This window comes from Tursiops truncatus, chromosome X (genome assembly GCF_011762595.2).
Source record: "Tursiops truncatus isolate mTurTru1 chromosome X, mTurTru1.mat.Y, whole genome shotgun sequence".
NCBI lineage: Eukaryota > Metazoa > Chordata > Mammalia > Artiodactyla > Delphinidae > Tursiops > Tursiops truncatus.
In genome coordinates this window covers 67103634-67128495 of record NC_047055.1, presented here as the reverse complement: position 1 = coordinate 67128495, position 24862 = coordinate 67103634, and the positions used below count along the sequence as shown (strand labels likewise).

Sequence of the window (24862 nt, the reverse complement as noted above, 5' to 3'; positions counted from 1 at the left end):
TTCCAAAATTGTAGCTTATCTATCCGAAGACATTAAGAAAACATTATGTTGCAACACTGATTTAGAAATTTGTACTTTTGTGTATGTAATACTGTAATGTAAAATTAGTACAGTATAATAAATGTCCCTTTTCTTGGCATTTCCTCTGAATGAATCATTTCAGGAAGCTTTTGTCTATTATGTCACTGTATAGAACCACCTTTCAAAGATGGAGTTAAGAGAAAAATATATGACTTAGTTGTGGCCCCTACAATAACTGAGTTTTTCAGGTAATTTTTTATTAGTTGAAAATACTGGTTAATGACCACAATGACCCAATGGTGTAGAGACCACCAGAGACCACCTCCAATCATATGAAAACAGCTTCAAATTTCTTAGTGGGGAAATTTCTCCACCCTAAAAACATTCCTTTTTTTTTTAGTTTATGTAAAAATTTATTTGACCAAAATGTAGAAAAGTGATACTATTACATATGATACAGTTGCAAGAATCTAAATGAAAAGTGTGGGTTTTATTCAATTACACAATTTGCTAGTGTATCTCCTGGGTAGTGTGATGCTTAATAAATAGGAGTGAGGGGCAGAGGATTTGGATAAACTAGAAGCAGGGTGATTTTTAGTCAGAATTGTAAACTTGAGTTGGCCCCCACACTGCTGGGGAATGTGGAATATTCCAGCTCTGAGATGTTAACTGAGAAAGCAGAAATCTAACAAAGTCAAACTGTGCAGCCCTGTCTACAAAATACTCCATATCCAGTTTAATCAGGAGTTTCCTGGTCTTTTATTAACTTGGTCCTGAAGAAGGAATTAAAATTCCAGATAAGTAAATCTCCAATTTGCCAGTCCCTGGAGGATAGAGGAGATGAAGTTAGGCCAATTACTTTTTCATCCTTACTTTGCTGTCAGAGAGGGCTATTCTGTCCAATATTTGTTTACAGAAAGTCTTACTCAACTATTGATGGCTAGCAGTCTTTTTGATATGGCTTCTCTGAATAGGACTGAATTCTACAACATTCATTCCTGCTGAGTGGATGGCCTCATATCAGAGCAGATAAGCATGGGTCATTATTGGAATAAGACATCTTGGAATAAGACATCAGCTCCTCAGAGAACAACTTTAGAGTGAAAGAAGCATAGAGAAGAGCATATCAAGGATCTATCTAGAAAACATTTGGGTAATTATTATGACTCTTTTCCAAGCATTCTCATGCTGACTGCTCAGAGGATGTTTGTTCTGCATGGTGGAGTGTGGAAAACAGCCAGGATGACTAGGTTAACCTCTGTGTGGTTTATGACTTCCCATAGTAACCCCACCCCCCTTTTTTGCTCTGGATGGAAAATCCCCACCTATTTTAATGTGATGGTTCCTGGCCTCCTATAATGTGACCAACGGTGGATATTCTTCAACCTTTTAAACTGACCCATGACTAGACATCAGAATCTGTGTTTTAAAAGTGTGGGGTTGTCTATTCTCCCAGGAGCCAAATGCCCTCAGTCTTGAGAGTATGCTAAATATGAAATATCCTGCCTACCTCAGGAATAAATGCAATTTAAGGATAAAAATAGAGCTGAAAAACCTGATGCTATTTGAAAAAAGGAAGGAACAGATTTAACTGGTGCTCAAAGCTTCTCTGATACAAAATATTTGGTCATGTATTCATAATTTGCTTGACATTTCCAGCAAAGCAAAGAGACAATAACAAAAGAAACTTCTTACAAGAGAAGAGAAAGACACGGAGCTCTGGAGTTTTTGTTGGAACAAAACTCTTCTGTTTTGGTTCTATACAGTTTAGTTCATTTAGTGTCTGATCCAGTGTCTGATGTAAGCCCACGTTCTCTTCTTTGGCCTGGGCAAGTTTTTCTTCCAGCTCATCAATTGTCTTTTCCAGTTTTGCAACTGTTCTCTCTGCAAATTCGGCACGGGTCTCAGCCTCTTTCAGTTTGTCAGATAGAAGTTTAATTTCTTCTTCATGTTCATACTCCTTTTCAGATGCAGCCTCTGGCAACTTCAAGTTGTTAGTGACATTGAGTTCTTCTTCCAGGTTACCACATTTTATTTATTTAAATGGTTAATGTATTTATTATCTTTATAATTTGATGAAAAGGCACTGCTTCTTAGATATTTCATTGAAAAATTCTCAGTTCTTGTCACTGAAACCTGTAAGCAACTGAGCAGCTTCTGTCTGTATCTGTTTATCCTCCTCTGTGTGCGCTGGATAGTCCTTGGCGTTTGTTAGCCAGAAAGCAGCAAGCTGTTTGTTGTGTAGCTTCAAATATGTCTTTTCTAGAAGCAGCAAGTTTTTGCTGTAGAAGTTTGGATCCACTTGCTCTGCCCTGTGAAAGTAGCCTAAGGCCTCCTCATAGGTGGAACTAGGAGGAGTTTCAAACAGCATTTTAGCAATTCTTCTTTGATACCAAAGCATTTCAGCAAATGTGTAACACCAAATACCCATAAGGTGAATTGAGGTAGCATCTTTAGGGTTGAGTTCAACTGCTTTCTCAAAATGCTCCTTGATCATGTAGGCATTTGCAATTTTAGCCTTGATTCCTTCATAATCTCCAACATTGCTAATACAGATTGCATACCACTTATGAGCTGCAAAACTTGATTCATTTTTTTCTAGTGCCCTTTTTGCATACTCTAGGGCTTCATAGACCAAGAGCTTTTTCTCCTTTTCTGAGGTTCCACTGAGTTGAGCTATAACACATGATGCCCATGCCAAACGCCAGAGTAACTCTGCATCTTCACTTTCCTTGTACTGGGATAGCAACTGGTAAAGTTTTTCTGTTTCTCCACTTTCATATAGTCTGCTTGTTCAAGGATTTCTTCAACTCTGAAGACTTTGGCTGTAGCATGAACCACAGCAGCCTGGGAAATGACTTGATAAGCTTCAAAACCCAAATAAGACAAGGCAGAGAATAAAAGACTTCTTTTGAAAGCTCCTGGGTTTCCCATCACCTCAGCGCCATGGAGTCACCAAAGAATGCACTGCTCGCAGCTTCCAGCAGCACCCGTCGGAAGCTGAGGTCCCAGGGCAGTGCTATGTCCCAAAGGAAGGAGGTGCCAGAGTCGCAAGGCTAGTGCCATGATCTGCAGCTCGCAGGCCTGACCCCTCACCCCTTTGGCTGCTAAGAAGCGGGGCGGAGTGAAAGGCGCCCCAGTCTTTCCACGGAGAGCAGTGTCTGCCGGCTTCCGGCCCTGCTCTTCTTCCTCTCCACAGCTTCAGATCACCACATTTTAGTTCAGACACCTTGGCACGCTCCTCCACCCTCTCCAGCTCACCCTCCAGGATGACCAACTTACGAGTTACCTCCTCGTATTTGTGGTCAGCCCCCTCAGCAATGTCCTTGGTCTCTTTGAGCTGCATCTCCTGAACCTCCATCTTCTCCTCATCTTCGTTGCCCAGTTTTCTATCACCTTCATTCCTCTTTTGCTCTCATCTGCAGCCTTTTCTGCCTCCTCCAGTTTGCGCAGGGCTGTGGCCAGTCGTTCCTGAGCCCTGCCCAACTCCTCTTCAATGAGCTGGATGTGTCAACTGAGAGCTGCCACATCACCTTCAGCTTTCTCTCACCACTCACGCTCGCCATCCAGCTCCCACACTGTAGGCCCTGTGCGCGGTGCTCCGCCTCGTCCACCTGCTGCTGCAGGGCCTGGTTCTTGTGTTTCACTGCCTCCAGGGAGTTGAGGCCAGCCATGGCGTGGAGGCGCATGCAGCGGGCAGTGGGCAGTGGTGGGCGCTCGTCTCGGCTCCAGCGAGAGCTGCAGAAGCTGCGCCCCAGCCCTCAACCCTTTGCCTACACCAGGTCCTATCCTTTGACTATACGTTTCCCATATCACAAAATCACTTACTTTGAATACCACTATTCATTCAAAATGAATATTACTAATGATTACTTCAATCTTACCTGTTTGATTATGCAACTAAGCTAAATATTTTCCATCAGCAACATTGGAAATGTATAGAAGAAATTAACAGAAGCAAAATTTCTATCCAACCACATTTCTAGTAATGCAGCTGGGTTATTCAAAGGACTTTTTGTTGTTGCTGTTCCTCAGAAAAGCAATCACGTCTATGGCTCCAGAGTAAGAATGTCCAAAACCCCCCATTTTGAAGCTGATTACGCATCTCAGCGTTAACTCCAATTCCAAAAGCAAGATCCTGCACCACTTACTGTGCTTTCAAAGACTAACCATAAAATACTGGCTTCAAGATACTTATCAAATCACCTTTATATAACAGCAGACCCAATAAGTTTAGATAAGTTTAGATATCTACCTACTAGTGACAATACAAATCAGAAAAAAAATTAATCTCACCCATACTAAATTATCACTTAAAAGACAATAAAACCATAGACAAATAAATACTTTAAGAACTTTTCTGAGAAATAAAGCCTCATTATATAGTTATGTGGCTGTTCATGATACACAAGTTTTTCAAGCTGAACGATTACTGTCAACAAATTAAAGCAAATTCAAGTTGGAAAGGGAGAGGAGCTTTCTAAGTGAATATATACCAACATTTTATTAATTATTTCTTGATTATCTTGTTTGGGCTCCTCCTTGTTATTTCAAGCTTAAAGGAACTCATTAAACTACTGAAAAAGGAAGGGAAGACCTAGTAATAAAGTAATTCTGAAGTGTCAACACAGATTAGAGTCCTGATCATCTAAATATATGTGAAATCCTCTCCTATTTGCCTAAAAGTCATTAATAATTTTTAAGTAGATGTTGCTTTATACACATGTACACACATGCATGCGTGCATACATCCCATTTGGTTGTTTCTTTGTATAACTTCAGATAGCAAAAGCAGTGCATTTAAGATGGAAATAGAAAAGGCAATTAACTTCCTAAGCTTTTTAGATCACTCCCAGTATGGTAACTCTCAAATTACATCAGGGTTTATGAGTCTTTAAAAAGAAATGTATAAATTTTGGCCCAAAACAAAAGCAACACCTTACTTGGTGGAAAAATAAAATTCCCACCACTAGATGACAGTTACAATGCTGGTTAATGATGAAGAACATTCTACATACCAACATGAGAGTCAGGTTTTTCCTCTTAAAGGTATATAGTGGCAAATAATTTTTAAAATGTAAGTATAGTTAACTATCATTGAAGTATTTCAATGGGGGCAGCGGAGGAGAAACAATGAACCTACACTCTCTTCTTTATTTTTAAAAAAATTTTAAGAAACAGACACTTTCCATCTAAATTGTCAGCATAAAGGAGGTCTGAAAAACTACAAAACATTTGGAAACCAATCTGATTCATCTGGTTATGGATAGCAAATGGGTATCAGGCCTCAACAATGGAAATGGGGTAAAGTCAAATAGTAACAAAACTTATGCTTTGACCACAACTAAGGCAGTAACAAGAAAATAATTTGGGGATAAATATAAATATCACATTAAATAGATTGTGAAAGATGTAAAACTCAATTCCCTTTCCAAATAAATCTTATCTAAAAGAAGGATTATAGAAAATGGGAATGTATGACTTTTTTTAATAAAACAATTCTGCTTTAGTGCAAATGTGTAGTCAAGAAAAAAAAAGAAAGGAAGAAGGGAGGAAGGAAGAAAGAGGAGAGAAAGGAAGGGAGGGAGGGAGGGAGGGAGGGAGAAAAAAGAAAAGAAAAGAGAAGAAAAAAGAAAAAAGAAAAGAAAAGAAAAGAAAAGGTTTCATGTGACTTAGCAGGAACAGTTTCCACAGCCTTTCACACTGTTGACAATTTCTTCTTGTAGTTTCATCCTTTCTTCCTCTTTGGACACATTTTCTTTCTTTGCATCCCATTTGGGATTACCATGGTTCTGCACATGGCTGCTCTGTGTATGCCACATTTCTGAATAGATACTGCCTGGGTTAGCAAGCAAACCATGGTGGGTACCACGTTCAGCCACCTTACCCTAATAAGCAAAAACAAGAGAAACGTAGAGAAAGTCATATAACTAGCATAATAATTGAAAATACATAATACTTTCTAAGCAAGAATTTTGAAAGATTTGCATTCATTAAAATACCTTTCCCAATTCTTCATTATAGTACAAATAGGAAAAACTGAGGTAGGAATGCCTTCTTTACTGTTGAGCTATCAGTCCAGTGAACAAAAAGCTATGAAATTCCATACACCATAATACCATTTCACTTAAAGGAAATAAAATTTGAATGTTTCATTTCTCATTTTGAAGAGCAGAAAAGGAAGGTGAAGATTTTCTAAAGGTGGTATTTTCTGTAATCAGTAAATCAAATTTACACAAAAGCACTGTTATTTATAGAGATTTAAAGGATTTTAAAAAAATATCCCAAAATCCTATGTGTACTTTAAAATAAAAAATATTTCTCCATGAAAAGTTTATTTCTTCCAGTAACTATTTTTCTTAACACTGGCTATTAAACTTAACATTGCATAGAATTGATATTGATTTCTAACTCTTATCTACAATTAATTTGTCTCCGGACAGCTACTGCTAAACATGTTGGGAGACAAAAGTAATTTTTTCACTTTTACTGGTACTCCTGGTGAGAGGACCTTTACAAATATACCCTTAAGCAAAATAACTGAAATTTGTGTGTGCCCACTTCTGAGTGGTTAAATTTAAGGCTTCTCCTTGATTGCTGGCTGGACAGTCTAGGAACTATTTCGCTCAGCTATATGAACTCTGGATCCTGAATGTAGTCCTCAACTTTGGTATCTGTGGACCACTTCACTGGCACAGAAGTCCCCATGGTTATGTATTTTATATTTTTTTATTTACCACTGTAAAAAAAATAAAAATCTCACTGCACAGACATAAAAAACACATTTATGGTTACCAAAGGGAATGGGGAGGAGGGAAGAACAAATTAGGAGTATGGGATTAATAGATACAAACTACTATATATAAAATGGATAAACAAAAAGGATTTACTGTATAGCACAGGGAACTGTATTCAACCTTCTGTAATAACCTATAATTGAATATAATCTGAAAAAAAAAGCTGAGTCACTGACACAATATTGTACATTAACTACACTTCAATTAAAAAAAATCCTCAATGAAAACTGCATCAAAAAGTATTAGAAATAATGGAATTATTTTTGCAGAAAACCAATGAAATAAATCACAAAAAATTTATCCTGCTATAAAAATGTATATTATGTTTTAAATTATTTTTATTTGTATTAAAGCATAAATGTACACAGCTTAAAAAGTCAGCTAATAATTACAAGTTTATAACAGAAAGTACAGTCTTTTGTCTCCTCCTTCTCCACCCTTGAATATCTCATCTCCAAATCTGTACCTATTTCTTCTGGCATTTACACACATATACATATTAATGAGATTCAGCACTTTTAACTATGCCTCACTCTTCACTCTCAATGCCTCACTCTTCACTCTCCTAATAACATTGGTTATATCATAAATGTTATTTAATACACAGTATGTACTGTATTATGACTATGTATTATCTGTTGAGCCAAGTGAAGTACTAGGATTTTATATATATTTTCTCATAATATTTTATTCTTCCTGGACATAGTAACTGCCTTGTTTATTCATTTGCTTAGTTTTCTATGTCACTATTGGTAATTCTCTCTAAACTTTAAGCCTGTCTGAACAGTATTTTTCTCATAATCAACTATATTAGGTAATCTATTATTCAGTCCCCACCCTGCCCAGAGATATTTCTCTCACAGCTTTTAAGTTCTTTTCTTTATGCTCAATTCTGAAATTTTATGGTAATTTGACTTTTATTTTTCTTTCCTCCATTTATTGTGGTGGGTTCTTGGTAGGCCCTTTCAATCTGGAAACTCATGCTCTGCAGTTCTGAACATTTTGGGGGTATTATTCTTTACTTATTTCCTTCCCTTTTTCCTATTCCCTCTTTCTAGAACAACCATTAGTCAAATGTTGGACCTCTTAGACTAATTCTCTTGTTTTCTTATCTTTCCTCTATTTTCTCTTTTTTTGCTCTACTCTTTAGAGATTTTCTTGACTTTATTTCAGAAATGACTATTTTCATTTTCAAAATCTCTCATTCTCTAGTTGTTCATTTATTTATTTACTATCCCCATTTTAAATTTGAAATGTTGCAAGAATGGTAAAAATGAATACCTATATATGCTTCTCCTAGGTTAGCAACTGTTCATTTTTCCACATTTGCTTCCTCTCACTTCATCTTAGCTCTAAATTTACACTACTTTTTGCTAAATCATTTAAGAATGAGTATTGGACATCATTACATTTCTCCCCTAAATATTTCATTAGCATGTATCTCCTGAAAACAAGGACATTCTCCTACATGACTAAAATACAACAATATCACACCCAAGAAATTTATCTAATATATAGTTCATATTTTACCGATTATCCCAATAATATCCTTTATATATATATTTTCCATCCAGGATCCAATCAGGATCAACACATTGAATTTATAAGTTTCCTACTCTGTGTGAGTGTGACAATGACATTTCTAAAATGTCCAGGCTTTTTTTTTTTTTTTTTGGCAGTACGCGGGCCTCTCCCTGTTGTGGCCTCTCCCGTTGCGGAGCACAGGCTCCAGATGCGCAGGCTCAGCGGCCATGGCTCACGGGCCTAGCCGCTCCGCAGCATGTGGGATCTTCCCGGACCGGGTCATGAACCCGTGTCCCCTGCATCGGCAGGCAGACTCTCAACCACTGTGCCACCAGGGAAGCCCCAGGCTTGTTTTTTAAAGAATGCCCTTCACGTTGTATTTGTCTAGTTGTTCCTGATTCTTAGATCCAGGCTAAACATTTTTGTTGCAATACAATATAGGTGATATGTCCTCAGTGTATCATATTAGGAGGTACATGATGTCATTTTGCTCCACAATTAATGATTTCAGTTTGATAACTGGTTAAGGTAGTGTCTATCAGATTTCTCTATTTTAAAGGTACTTTTTCTCTTTGTAATCAATAATTAATCAATGGGTTATGCTTTCAAACTGTGTGAATATTCTATTCCCCAATAGTTTTTCACCATATGGTTTTAGCAAACAATGATATCCTTATGTGAATCATTATTACAATGGTGGTTGCAAAATATGATTCTATAAACTTATCATTCCTTGTATGTGTTAGCATTTTTTTCTCCGAGTTATAATTAACATACAACATTACGATAGTTTCAGGTGTACAACATTACATTAGTTTCAGGTGTACAACAGTGATTCAGTATTCTTATATATTATGAAATGATTACCTCAGTTAAGTCCAGTTACCATCTGTCACCATACAAAGTTATGAAAATATTATTCACTATATTCCCTATGTGTACATTACATCCCCATGACTTAGTTTGTACTTCTTAGTACCCTTCACCTATTTCATCTGTCTGCCCTGCTGCCTCTGGCAACCACCAGTATGTTCTCTGTATTTATGAGTCTGTTTCTGTTTTGTTTGTTCATTTGCTGTTTTGTAGATTTCACATATAAGTAAAATCGTACAGTATTTGTTTTTCTCTGACTTATTTCACTTAGCATAATACCCTCCAGGTCCATTAACATTGCTCTAAATGGCAAGATTTCATTTTTAAAAAAGAGCTTTCTCTAAGTACAATTATGGAATTATAGATTAGTTTTTTATTCAATGTGTTGTAATTCATTAGTATCATTATTTATTTATTTTTGACATTCAAATCATCCCACACTTGGCCAGTGGGAACCCATTCAAAATGGCTCCTGTGCCCTTGTGATATGCCTTCATTAATTTCCCTGCTCCAAATATGGAATCAGTCATTTCTCCAAGGAGTCTTGGTTCCTTTTAGTGAGGAACAGTACTTAGTGTCCAAGATCTAGGTGCTAGTTACACTCATTACTACTGGAATTTCATTGCTTCTAGGCCTTTTCACTGAACAGAGTTAGGAACATTTTTTTTCATCATGAACTGATATTGACAATTCTGTTCCAATATAACATCACAAGGCTCTTCTTCTTTTCCCATTCCATATCTGTATATTTCTTCTCCCAAGTAAGACCTCTATTTCTCAACATCAATATATTTACTCACATGCTCAGTCTTACAGTATACACAAAATAGTTTCAAAACAGCTACTCTCATGCTACTACCAAAAACAAACTTACTAAGTTCAAGTCTGAGTTATTTTTTTTCAAGTCTGAGTTATTTTTATCCTTATAATATATTCCACTAAGGCTAAATAATCAGAGTAATGTGTTCAAAAGTTATTTGGGTTAATTCTGCATGCTATTTTTTTCTACACAGTTATGTTATTAATTCATTATGTACCTAGTTTTACTTCTTTCTGTTTGTATTCAATTCCTGTTTCTGCCCCATCCTTGTTGATTTTTAAATATATAAAAACATTAGCATGGTTCAAAAGTTAAAAATAATACAAAAAAGTATAATCAGCAAAGTCTTACTCCCTCCCCTTTGTCTCTACCCCTTTTTGTCTCCATCCTGCAGGTAAACAATGTCTTTAGTTTCTAGTTTATCCTCCCAGGGTTTCTTTTTGCAGAAACAAGTAAATATACATATGTTTCCCCCACATCCTCCTTGCAAAAGGTAGCATACTATATACTCTTTTGCAGCTTTCTTACTGTCACTTAACACTGTATCCTGGAACTCATGCAATATTAAGTCCTCTTTACTTTTTTTCTTAACAGCATTTGTCCTTATTTTAAAATGCTATATTTTCCATGACCTCTGATGATATTAATTATATTTTTAAGTTTTCTTATGCTCTCTGCATTGTCTATATTTTCTACTGAATTTTTTTCTGCTTGCTTTGGAGGCCTTCCTTTATTATCCACTGACACTTAAAAATACAGTATTAAAAAAAGCTTACTGGAAGCTCTATGTGCCTGGGAGTGGACTTCTCAGCTGTTGGGTTTCACTGTAGGATGATCATATGGGTATCTGGTCATTTTGTGGGGGTCCCCAAATATGAACATGTTTTTTATGGGGCTACTTTTGTTTCTCTAGAGAAGAATCCTCTAATTATCTGCTGGTGAGGGAAGAAGTGGTGACAGTAGAAATAAATAATTGGTTGGCAAGGTTCTTGGAGCCAGTGGCACAGGAGGGTCTGTGGTCTTATTCTTTGGTATGTTTTGATTTCCAGTTAATCTCGCCCATCTTTGTTAATGTTCTTGGTAATTTTCTTGTGTCCAGAGCCTCTCTGACTCAATTTCCTGACAAGTAAACCTCCAGTCTTTTGCCAAGGCTGGGAACGGGTAATCACCAGGCTGCAAGAGGAAGGGCCTTGGGAACTCTGTTATGCAGACTTAATATTAATACTACCAGAGACTGTTGACGGAACACATGAGGTCACATTAGTTTCACTAGAAAATGAAAATCTCTGATCTTCATAATCAAGCAATTATAGAACCATCAAATTCAACATAAAGAGATTTTAGATACAAATGGTATGATCAATAGTTAGTTCCAATTATAATCCAAACCCCAAGTGGCAATGTTATGATATAACTGTATAGATACTGTGAACCTCCTGGCATGAGGTAGGTAAGCACATGCTTGTTAAAGTACTTTTAACATTTTATATTTACAAGAAAAGGCTCTATGTACATGACTGCATACAATTGGAAAGTTTAGTAAAAAGCACAAAAGAGCAGATTTTATTTCAGATACCTGAACATCAATGAGATAATAAAGTATATTTACAAAATTTCCCATTTAAGACATGCTGGAACAAGCATACTGAAGAAAATCAGTTTATATTTTAGTGAATGTTAGCATTTTTGAACAAATGAACAAAAAGACCTAGGATAGAAAGTGCACAGGTAACACATAAAAGAAATAATATATATATCACAGAACTGAATATCCCATAAGAAATTTTAGTGGCATGAAAAATTCTCTCTCAGTATAGACAGTACAAGAGAATGCTTCTTCTCTCTTAACTCCCAGTACTCAGGCTTTCAAAATGATAAAAAATTGAAGGCTTATGTATTAGAATGGAGAAATAAGCATAGAAAACACTGTTAGAAATAATCAAGTACAAAGGGGGGTGGGAATAAGATATCCCTACAGAGAGGAGAAAAGAAAAACTATTACAATTTTCAAATCTACCAATAGCAATAGTGGCACTCTGATTTGTTCAGAACATTTAGACAGTATACTCTTATAGTAATTCCCTCAGAGAAATAAAGCAGGCTGTCCTTTTTCTTACTTTCCTCATGAGGAAAAAGATAAAATAAAAATGGCCATGCATGAAAATGACTTTATTTTATGGTAATTTTCTTTTAGACATCAAGGGTATGTGCAGGTATTAGAAAAATGAAAATATAAAATACAGTGAAGACAATGAGCAAAGATTCTGTACAGAGCAAAAATGAATAAAGAAAAATTATTTTAAATACATGCCCTTTAAAACTGCCTCTACCATATTAGGATTTAATGCCTTCCTCATCTAACTTTGCTTTTAAAACTTTAATAGAGTGAGTTAATACAGTTTATTCATTTTTGGAAGTGGTATGCATTATTTCTTATCAAAAGGAGGTAAAAATGGAATCCTATCAGGATTCAGTCTTACTCAAATAACACAAAATTCTATAACTTTCTTTAGAAACAATATTTAAGTTGCTTGTGTTTGTAACAATTTCTAATGTTCTTCAAACACTAAACTTTAAAGTTCAACCTCTTACCTGGTCCAAGACAATGATCTCATCTGCATCAACAACTGTTGACAATCTGTGTGCAATGAAAACAGAAGTTCTGTGTTTGACCGCATCCCTCATGGCACCAAGAATAGTCTGCAAGTTTGACAACAAGAACAGTAGGAGGGGAAAAAAAGATCTATCTATTAGGCAAATGTATATTAAAATACTCATGTATCTCTGAAAAGAATATATAAAATGCTCGTTAATTTGGTATTATATAAACTTTATACCACTACCAAATATTTTACCTAATCTAATAATTACTAAGAAGAGAATAAAATCAAAGAGGGAAGGTGAATATGAACATATTATTATGGAAAAAATTAGCTTTAAGATAGGCAATATTTCTTTAAATTATAAAGTTTGGGAGAAGGTAGATATTTTCTATACATAAAAACAAACAATAACAATGATGAATCCACTGATATCAGGAGCATAATAGCCAGATATGTTTATCTGGACAATGAGAGCAAAAACAAAATGAGGAGGGACTCAAGTGATAGGATGTGGAGAAGTACAAAAAAAATCAAGAAAGATAGGAAACTCAAAGGGTACAGGAGCAGTTGCTTTTCCTCAGTTCAAACACAGAGGATGGAAAGGGTGACAAGGACAATGATGCATGTTTAACTTGAGAAAACTTCTTTTTCAAAAGCAGTCTGACTTCTTAAGGCATTCTGGAAAATACATTTTTGTCTACTGCGTGTAAAATGTAAGGCAGCTGTATACATATTCACCTATACTTGGAAACCTGGGTCTAAGTACAGGAAGCTAGATGGAAATAGCAGTGTGGGGGATGGTGATATTCCCAATGGCTTCCTAAAGGTACCTCTAATCACTGTATTTATTAAAGAAATAAAATTATCATGAATAGATGGCTACCCAGGAAAAGAAGACCTTATATTTTACTATGGCAGACTGAAAATCAAGCACAGGGTCAATTCTAAGAAAAATTGTGATGTCTGGGGAGGACTCCTCTTTCCTACCCTCCAGAACTTAAACTCTCACATCCTACTGATGTTCTGGACCTTTTTAAAAGGTTGATTAAAATTTACCAAATCTTCCGGTAACTCATTCCCTCAAGGGGGAGTGTTCTCTGCTAGCAATTAATGGGTTATGCTCTGTGAGCTAATAAAGATACGTGACTCAAATAATGATGTTGTTAGGACTCTGAAATTGTGATAAATGTGGATAACACATTTTTAGGTACAAAGTTCTTGTAAGCAGATTCCTACTATGCATATGAATGGAGTCTGGTGCAGCTTAAGGTTTCCTTTAAATATATCAGTAACAAATCCTCAGATTAGCTCATGATGGTGGAGTAGAAGGACGTGAGCTCACCCCTTCTTATGTAAACATCAAAATCACAATCAACGGGTAAACAACCACTGACAAAAAAAACACTGAAACCTACCAAAAAAGATACCCTACATCCAAAGGCAAAGAAGAAATAACAACAAGACAGTAGGAGGGGCACAATCACAATAAAATCAAATTCCATACCTGCTGGGTGCTTGACCCACAAGCTGGAAAACAGTTACACCACAGAAGTTCTCCTACAGGAGTGAAAGTCCTGAGCCCCACGTCAGGCTTCCCAGCCTGGAGGTCCAGCAACAGGAGGAGGAGCCCCAGAAAATCTGGCTTTGAAGGCCAGCAGGGTTTGATCACAGGAATTCCACAGGGCTGGGAAAAGCAGAAACTCCACTCTTCGAGGGCTGACACAAGATCGTGTGTGCACCAGAAACCAGGGGGAAAAAGCAGTGACCTCATAAGAGACGGGGCCCAAACTATGTGTTAGTAATGGAGGGTCTCCTGCAGAGGTGTGGGGTGGCAGTGGCTCACTGTGGGGATAAGGACACTGGCAGCAGCAGATCTGTGGAGTACTCATTGGTGTGAGCCCTCCCGGAGGCTGCCATTAGCCGCACCCTACAGCCTGTAGGCACCAGTGCTGGAACACCTCAGGCCATGCAACCAACAGGGTGGGAACACAGCTTCACCCATCAGCAGACAAGCTGCTAAAAATCTTGCTGAGCACAGCCCTGCCTACCAGAGGAACAAGACCCAGCTCCACCCAGTAGGTAGGGACCAGCCCCTCCCATCAGGAAGCATGCACAAGCCCTTTAGACAGCCTCATCCACTAGAGGACAGACAGCAGAAGCAAGAACTAGAATCCAGCAGCCTACGGAATGTAAACTGAAATCACAGAAAATCAGACAAAATGAGATGGCAGAGGAATGTGTCCCAGATGAAGGAAAAAGATAAAACCCCAGAAGAACAACTAAATTAAGTGGAGATAGGCAATCTACCAGAAAAAGAATTCAGAATAGGTACTATGGGAAAGATGGCGGAAGAGTAAGACACGGAGATCACCTTCCTCCCCACAGATACACCAGAAATACATCTACACATGGAACAACTCCTACAGAACACCTACTGAAGGCTGGCAGAAGACCTCAGACCTCCCAAAAGGCAAGAAACTCCCCACGTACCTGGGTATGGCAAAAGAAAAAAAAGAAAAAACAGAGACAAAAGAATAGGGACGGCACCTGCACCAGTGGGAGGGAGCTGTGAAGGAGGAAAAGTTTCCACACACTAGGAAGCCCCTTCGCGGGTGGAGACTGCGGGAGGCAGAGGGGGGAGCTTCGAAGCCGTGGAGGAGAGCACAGCAACAGGTGCGGAGGGCAAAGCGGGGAGATTCCCGCACAGAGGATTGGTGCCGACCGGCACTCACCAGCCCGAGAGGCTTGTCTGCTCACCCGCCAGGGCGGGCGGGGCTGCGAGCTGAGGCTCTGAGGCTCGGGTTTCGGTTTCCGACGGAGCACAGGGAGAGGACTGGGGTTGGCAGCTTGAACATAGCCTGAAGGGGTTAATGCACCACGGCTAGCCGGGAGGGAGTGCGGGGGAAAAGTCTGCACCTGCCGAAGAGGCAAGAGACTTTTTCTTCCCTCTTTGTTTCCTGGTGCGTGAGGAGAGGGGTTTAAGAACGCTGCTTAAAGGAACTCCAGAGACGGGCGCGAGCCGCGGCTAAAAGCGCGAACCCCGAAGACGGGCGGGAGACGCTAAGGCTGCTGCTGCCGCCACCAAGGGGCCTGTGTGCGAGCACAGGTCACTCTCCACACCCCTCTTCCGCAGAGGCTGTGCAGCCCGCCACTGCCAGGTTCCCGGGATCCAGGGACAACTTCCCCGGGAGAACGCACGGCGGGCCTCAGGCTGGTGCAAAGTCACGCTGGCCTTTGCCGCCACAGGCCCGCCCCGCACTCCGTGCCCCTCCCTCCCCGCCGGCCTGAGTGAGCCAGAGCCCCCGAATCAGTGGCTCCTTTAACCCCGTCCTGTCTGAGCAAAAAACAGACACCCTCCAGCGACCTACACGAAGAGGCAGGGCCAAATCCAAAGCTGAGCCCCGGTGAGCTGTGAGAACAAAGAAGAGAAAGGGAAATCTCTCCCAGCAGCCTCAGAAGCAGTGGATTAAAGCTCCACAATCAACTTGATATACCCTGCATCTGTGGAATACCTGAATAGACAACCAATCATCCCAAATTAAGGGAGTGGACTTTAGGAGCAAGATCTATGATTTTTTCCCCTTTTCCTCTTTTTGTGAATGTGTATGTGTATGCTCCTGTGTGAGATCTTGTCTGCATAGTCTTGCTTCCACCATTTGTCCTAGGGTTCTATCCGTCCATGGTTTTTTTAAAAATTTTTTTCTTAATAATTAATTTTAATAACGTTATTATACTTTACCTTCATTCTTTCTTTCTTTCTTTCCTTCCTTCCTTCCCTCCTTTAGACAACGAATCATCCCAAATTGAGGAGGTGGTCTCTGAGAGCAAGATTTATGATTTTTCCCCCTTTACCTCTTTTAGTGAGGGTGTATGTGTATAATTCTGTGTAAGATTTTGTCTGTATAGCTTTGCTTCCAACACTTGTCCTAAGGTTCTATCCGTCCCTTTTTTTTTCTAAATTAGAATTTTTTAATTCAGTAACTTTATTATACTTTATTTTATTTTTACTGTATCTTCTTTCTTTCTGTCTTTTTTCCTTCTTTCCCTCCTTCCTTCCTTCCTCGCTCCCTCCCTCCCTTTCTTTCCTTCTTGCCTTCTTTCTTTCTTTGCTTCTTTCTTTCTTTCCTCCTTCCTTCCTTCCTTCCTTCCCTCCTTTCCTTCTTTCTTTCCTCATACTTCTACTAATTCTCTCTACTTTTTCTCCCTTTTATTCTGAGCCGTGTAGATAAAAGGCTCTTGGTGCTCCAGCCAGGAGTCAGGGCTCTGCCTCTGAGGTGGGAGAGCCAACTTCAGGACACTGGTCAACAAGAGACCTCCCAGCTCCACATAATATCAAACGGCGAAAATCTCCCAGAGACCTCCATCTTAACACCAGCACCCAGCTTCACTCAACGACCAGCAAGCCACAGTGCTGGACAACCTATGCCAAACAACTAGCAAAACAGGAACACAACCCCACCAATTAGCAGAGAGGTTGCCTAAAATCATAATAAGGGCACAGACACCCCAAAACACACCACCAGACGTGAACCTGCCCACTAGAGAGACAAGATCCAGCCTCATCCACCACAACACAGGCACTAGTCCCCTCCACCAGGAAGCCTACACAACCCACTGAACCAACCTTAGACACTGGAGACAGACATCAAAAACAGCGGGAACTACGAACCTGCAGTCTGCAAAAAGGAGACCCCAAACACAGTAAGATAAGCAAAATGAGAAGACAGAAAAACACACAGCAGATAAAGGAGCAAGATAAAAATGCACCAGACCTAACAAATGAAGAGGAAATAGGCAGTCTACCTGGAAAAGAATTCAGAATAATGATAGTAAGGATGATCCGAAATCTTGGAAATAGAATGGACAAAATGCAAGAAACAGTTAACAAGGACCTAGAAGAACTAAAGATGAAACAAGCAACGATGAACAACACAATAAATGAAATTAAAAGTACTCTAGATGGGATCAATAGCAGAATAACTGAGGCAGAAGAACGGATAAGTGACCTGGAAGATAAAATAGTGGAAATAACTACTGCAGAGCAGAATAAAGAAAAAAGAATGAAAAGAACTGAGGACAGTCTCAGAGACCTCTGGGAACATTAAACGCACCAACATTCGAATTATAGGGGTTCCAGAAGAAGAAGAGGAAAAGAAAGGGACTGAGAAAATATTTGAAGAGATTATAGTTGAAAACTTCCCTAATATGGGAAATAGTTAATCAAGTCCAGGAAGCACAGAGAGTCCCATACAGAATAAATACAAGGAGAAATACGCCAAGACACATATTAATCAAACTGTCAAAAATTAAATACAAAGAAAGCATATTAAAAGCAGCAAGGGAAAAACAACAAATAACACATAAGGGAATCCCCATAAGGTTAACAGCTGATCTCTCAGCAGAAACACTACAAGCCAGAAGGGAGTGGCAGGACATACTGAAAGTGATGAAGGAGAAAAACCTGCAGCCAAGACTACTCTACCCAGCAAGGATCTCATTCAGATTTGATGGAGAAATTAAAACCTTTACAGACAAGCAAAAGCTGAGAGAGTTCAGCACCACCAAACCAGCTTTACAACAAATGCTAAAGGATCTTCTCTAGGCAAGAAACACAAGAGAAGGAAAAGACCTAAAATAACGAACCCAAAACAATTTAGAAAATGGGAATAGGAACATACATATCGATAATTACCTTAAATGTAAATGGAATAAGTGCTCCCACCAAAAGACACAGATTGCTGAATGGATACACAAACAAGACCCTTATATATGCTGTCTACAAGAGACCCACTTCAGACCTAGAGACACATACAGACTGAAAGTAAGGGGATGGAAAAAGATATTCCATGCAAATGGAAACCAAAAGAAAGCTGGAGTAGCAATTCTCATATCAGACAAAATAGACTTTAAAATAAGGACTATTAAAAGAGACAAAGAAGGACACTACATATTGATCAAGGGATCGATCCAAGAAGAAGACATAACGATTGTAAATATTTACGCACCCAACATAGGAGCACCTCAATACATAAGGCAAATACTAACAGCCATAAAAGGGGAAATCGACAGTAACACATTCATAGTAGGGGACTTAAACACCCCACTTTCACCAATGGACAGATCATGCAAAATGAAAATAAATACGGAAACAGAAGCTTTAAATGATACATTAAACAGGATGGACTTAATTGATATTTATAGGACACTCCATCCAAAAACAACAGAATACACATTTCTCTCAAGTGCTCATGGAACATTCTCCAGGATAGATCATATCTTGGGTCACAAATCAAGCCTTGGTAAATTTAAGAAAATTGAAATTGTATCAAGTATCTTTTCTGACCACAACGCCATGAGACTAGATATCAATTACAGGAAAAGATCTGTAAAAAATACAAACACATGGAGGCTAAACAATACACTACTTAATAATGAAGTGATCACTGAAGAAATCAAAGACGAAATAAAAAAATACCTAGAAACAAATGACAATGGAGACACAACGACCCAAAACCTATGGGATGCAGCAAAAGCAGTTCTAAGGGGCAAGTTTATAGCAATACAAGCCCACCTTAAGAAGCAGGAAACATCTCGAATAAACAACCTAACCTTGCACCTCAAGCAATTAGAGAAAGAAGAACAAAAAAGCCCCAAAGATAGCAGAAGGAAAGAAATCAAAAAAATCAGATCAGAAATAAATGAAAAAGAAATGAAGGAAACAATAGCAAAGATCAATAAAACTAAAAGCTGGTTCTTTGAGAAGATAAACAAAATAGATAAACCACTAGCCAGACTCATCAAGAAAAAAAGGGAGAAGACTCAAATCAATAGAATTAGAAATGAAAAAGGAGAAGTAACAACTGACACTGCAGAAATAAAAAAGATCATGAGAGATTACTACAAGCAACTCTATGCCAATAAAATGGACAATCTGGATGAAATGGACAAATTCTTAGAAATTCACAACCTGCGAAGACTGAATCAGGAAGAAACAGAAAATATGAACAGACCAATCACAAGCACTGAAATTGAAACTGTGATTAAAAATCTTCCAACAAACAAAAGCCCAGGACCAGATGGCTTCACAGGCGAATTCTATCAAACATTTAGAGAAGAGCTAACACCTATCCTTCTCAAACTCTTCCAAAATATAGCAGAGGGAGGAACACCCCCAAATTCCTTCTACGAGACCACCATCACCCTGATACCAAAACCAGACAAGGATGTCACAAAGAAAGAAAACTACAGGCCAATATCACTGATGAACATAGATGCAAAAATTCTCAACAAAATACTAGCAAACAGAATCCAACAGCACATTAAAAGGATAATACACCATGATCAAGTGGGGTTTATTCCAGGAATGCAAGAATTCTTCAATATACGCAAATCTATCAATGAGATAAACCATATTAACAAATTGAAGGAGAAAAACCATATGATCATCTGAAAAGATGCAGAGAAAGCTTTTGACAAAATTCAACACCCATTTATGATAAAAACCCTGCAGAAAGTAGGCATAGAGGGAACTTTCCTCAACATAATAAAGGCCATATATGACAAGCCCACAGCAAACATCATCCTCAATGGTGAAAAACTGAAAGCATTTCCACTAAGATCAGGAACAAGACAAGGTTGCCCACTCTCACCACTCTTACTCAACATAGTTTTGGAAGTTTTAGCGACAGCAATCAGAGAAGAAAAGGAAATAAAAGGAATCCAAATCGGAAAAGAAGTAGTAAAGCTGTCACTGTTTGCAGATGACATGATCCTATACATAGAGAATCCTAAAGATGCTACCAGAAAACTACTAGAGCTAATCAATGAATTTGGTAAAGTGGCAGGATACAAAATTAATGCACAGAAATCTCTGGCATTCCTATATACTAATGATGAAAAATCTGAAAGTGAAATCAAGAAAACACTCCCATTTACCATTGCAACAACAACAACAAAATATCTAGGAATAAACCTACCTAAGGAGACAAAAGACCTGTATGCAGAAAATTATAAGACACTGATGAAAGAAATTAAAGATGATACAAATAGATGGAGAGATATACCATGTTCTTGGATTGGAAGAATCAATGTTGTGAAAATGACTCTACTACCCAAAGCAATCTACAGATTCAGTGCAATCCCTATCAAACTACCACTGGCATTTTTCACAGAACTAAAACAAAAAATTTCGCAATCTGTATGGAAACATAAAAGACCCCGAATTGCCAAAGCAATCTTGAGAACGAAAAAAGGAGCTGGAGGAATCAGGCTCCCTGACTTCAGACTATACTACAAAGATACCGTAATCAAGACAATATGGCACTGGCAGAAAAACCGAAATGTAGATAAATGGAACAGGATAGAAATCCCAGAGATAAACCCATGCACATATGGTTACCTTATCTTTGATGAAGGAGTCAAGAACATATAGTGGAGAAAAGACAGCCTCTTCAATAAGTGGTGCTGGGAAAACTGGACAGGTACATGTAAAAGTATGAGATTAGATCACTCCCTAACACCATACACAAAAATAAGCTCAAAATGGATTAAAGACCTAATGTAAGGCCAGAAACTATCAAACTCTTAGAGGAAAACATAGGCAGAACACTCTATGACATAAATCACAGCAAGATCCTTTCTGACCCACCTCCTAGAGTAATGGAAATAAAAACAAAAATAAACAAATGGGACCTAATGAAACTTCAAAGCTTTTGCACAGCAGAGGAAACCATAAACACGACCAAAAGACAACCCTCAGACTGGGAGAAAATATTTGCAAATGAAGCAACCGACAAAGGATTAATCTCCAAAATTTACAAGCAGCTCATGCAGCTCAATAAGAAAAAAACAAACAACCCAATCCAAAAATGGGCAGAAGACCTAAATAGACATTTCTCCAAAGAAGATATACAGATTGCCAACAAACACATGAAAGAATGCTCAACATCATTAATCATTAGAGAAATGCAAATCAAAACTACAATGAGATATCATCTCACACCAGTCAGAATGGCCATCATCAAAGAATTTAGAAACAATAAATGCTGGAGAGGGTGTGGAGAAAAGGGAACACTCTTGCACTGCTGGTGGGAATGTGAATTGGTTCAGCCACTATGGAGAACAGTGTGGAGGTTCCTTAAAAAACTACAAATAGAACTACGATATGACCCAGCAATCCCACTACTGGGCATATACCCTGAGAAAACCAAAATTCAAAAAGAGTCATGTACCAAAATGTTCATTGCAGCTCTATTTACAATAGCCCGGAGATGGAGACAATCTAAGTGCCCATCATCGGATCAATGGATAAAGAAGATGTGGCACATATATACAATGGAATATTACTCAGCCATAAAAAGAAACGAAATTGAGCTATTTGTAATGAGGTGGATAGACCTAGAGTTTGTCATACAGAGTGAAATAAGTCAGAAAGAAAAAGACAAATACCGTATGCTAACACATATTTATGGAATTTAAGAAAAAAAATGTCATGAAGAACCTAGGTGTAAGGCAGGAATAAAGATGCAGACCTACTAGAGAACGGACTTGAGGTTATGGGGAGGGGGAAGGGTGAGCTGTGACAGGGCGAGAGAGAGTCATGGACATATACACACTACCAAACGTAGTAAGGTAGATAGCTAGTGGGAAGCAGCCGCATGGCACAGGGATATTGGCTCGGTGCTTTGTGACAGCTTGGAGGGGTGGGATAGGGAGGGTGGGAGGGAGGGAGACGCAAGAGGGAAGACATATGGGAACATATGTGTATGTATAACTGATTCACTTTGTTATAAAGCAGAAACTAACACACCATTGTAAAGCAATTATACCCCAATAAAGATGTTAAAAAAAAAAGGGCAAAAAAAAAAGAATTCAGAATAATGATTGTGAAGATGATTCAAGACCTTGGAACAAGAATGGAGGCAAGGATTGAGAATGCAAGAAATGTTTAACAAAGACCTAGAAGAACTAAAGAACAGACAAACAGAGATGAACAATATAATAACTGAAAATGAAAAATACACAAAGGAATCAACAGCATAATAACTGAGGCAGAAGAATGGATAACTGACCTGGAAGACAGACTGTTGGAAATCACTGCCATGGAAAATAATAAAGAATGAAAAGAAATGAAGACAGTCTTAGAGACCTCTGGGACAACATTAAAAGCACCAACATTCATATTATCGGGGTCCCAGAAGGAGAAGAGAGAAAGGACCTGAGAAAGTATTTGAAGAGGTAATAGCTGAAAACTTCCCTAACATGGGAAAGGAAACAGTCACTCAAGCCCAGGACGTGCAGAGACCCCCCAGGTAGGATAAACCCAAGAAGGAACACACCAAGACAAAATAGTACTCAACTTGACAAAATTAAAGATAAAGAAGAATTATTAAAGCAACAAGGGAAAAGCAACAAAAACATACACAGGAACTCCCATATCCCATAAGGTGATCAGCTGATTTCTCAACAGAAACTCTGTAGGCCAGAAGTGAGTGGTACAATATATTTAAAGCAATGAAAGGGAAAAATCTACAAACAAGAATAGTCTACCCAGCAAGGCTCACATTCAGATTCGACGGAGAATCTAAAGCTTTACAGACAAGTAAAGGCTAAGAGAATTCAGCACTACCAGACCAGCCTTAAAACAAATGCTAAAGATTGTTCTCTAAGTGGAAAAGAAAAGGCCACAACTAGAAACAGGAAAATTATGAATGGAAAAGCTCACTGGTAAAGGCAAACATAGAGTAAAGCAAGGAAATCATCTGTACACAAATATGATATCAAAATCAGCAATTAGTGAGGAGAGAACAAATGTAGGGTATTGAAAATGCATTTGAAATTAAAAGACCAGCAACTTAAAACAACCTTGCTTATATACAGACTACCATATCAAAATCTTATGGTAACTGCAAGCCACAAATCTACAATAGATACACACACAAAAAAGAAAAAGGAATCCAAATACAACACTAAGGTTAGTCATCAATTAACAAGAGAACAAAAGAGGAAGGGGAGAAAAAAGACCTAAAGAAACAAATCCAAAACAATTAACAAAAGGGTAATAAGAACATACATAACGATAATTACCTTAAACATAAATGGATTAAGTGCTCCAACCAAAAGACAGACTGGCTGAATGGATACAAAAACAAGACCCCTATATATGCTGTGTATAAGAGACCCATTTCAGATCTAGGGACACATACAGACTGAAAGTGATGGGATGGAAAAAGGTATTCCATACAAATGGAAATCAAAAGAAAGCTGTAGTAGCAATACTCATCAGACAAAGTAGACTTTAAAATGAAGACTGTTACAAGAGACAGGGAAGGACACTACATAATGATCAAGGGATTAATCCAAGAAGAAGATATAACAATTGTAAATATATATGCATCCAACATAGGAGAACCTCAATATATAAGGCAAATACTAACAGCCATGAAGGGAGAAATCGATAGTAACACAATAATGGGGGACTTTAACACACCATTTTCATCAGTGGACAGATCATCCAGACAGAAAATCAACAAGGAGACACAGGCCTTAAATGACACATTAGACCAGATGGACTTAATTGATACTTATAGAGAATTCCATCCAAAAGCAGCAGAATACACGTTTTTCTCATGTGCACATGGAACATTTTCCAGGATTGATCACAAGCTGGGCCACAAAGTGAGCCTCGGTAAATTTAAGAAAACTGAAATCATATCAAGTGTCTTTTCTGACTACTCGCTATGAGATTAGAAATCAACTACAAGAAAAAAAAGTAAAAAATATAAACATGTGGAGGCTAAAAAATATGCTACTAAACAACCAATGGATCACTGAAGAAATCAAAGAGGAAATCAAAAAATACCTAGAAACAAATGAAAACAAAAGCCCAAAGATCCCAAACCTATGGGACACAGTAAAAGCAGTTCAAAGAAGGAAGTTTATAACAATACAATCTTACCTCAGGAAACAAGAAAAATCACAAATAAACAACTAAATGTACATCTAAAGCAACTAGAGAAAGGAGAACAAACAAAACCCAAAGTTAGCAAAAGAAATCATAAAGATAAGAGCAAAAATAAATGAAATAGAAATGAAGGAAACAACACAAAAGATCAATGAAACTAAAAGCTGGTTCTTTGAAAAGATAAACAAAATTGACAAACCTTTAGCCAGGCTCATCATGAAAAAAAGGGAGAGGGCTGAAATCAATAAAATTAGAAATGAAA

General features: G+C 38.1%; 1 protein-coding gene and 2 pseudogenes across 6 annotated transcripts in view; all 3 read right to left on the bottom strand.

Annotated features, from left to right (window-relative positions):
• Positions 1–409: 409 nt before the first annotated feature.
• On the bottom strand, positions 410–5343 carry LOC101316832 (tropomyosin alpha-4 chain-like; annotated as a pseudogene).
• On the bottom strand, positions 1951–3229 carry LOC101316535 (regulator of microtubule dynamics protein 1 pseudogene; annotated as a pseudogene).
• A 146-nt stretch (positions 5344–5489) lies between the features above and the next one.
• The window catches only part of ABCB7 (ATP binding cassette subfamily B member 7), a 139732-nt gene continuing 120359 nt past the window's right edge, over positions 5490–24862 (bottom strand). For 5 of the 6 annotated variants that reach the window (XM_019932160.3, XM_019932163.3, XM_019932164.3 and 2 more), the window contains 2 exons: positions 12628–12735; positions 5490–5909 (listed from right to left, as the gene is read on the bottom strand). In XM_019932160.3, the coding sequence (XP_019787719.1) occupies positions 5694–5909; positions 12628–12735 (324 nt within the window). In that variant the 3' untranslated portion in view covers positions 5490–5693. The remainder of the gene's footprint in view (positions 5910–12627; positions 12736–24862) is intronic. The other variant, XM_073799284.1, reaches the window with a different exon arrangement.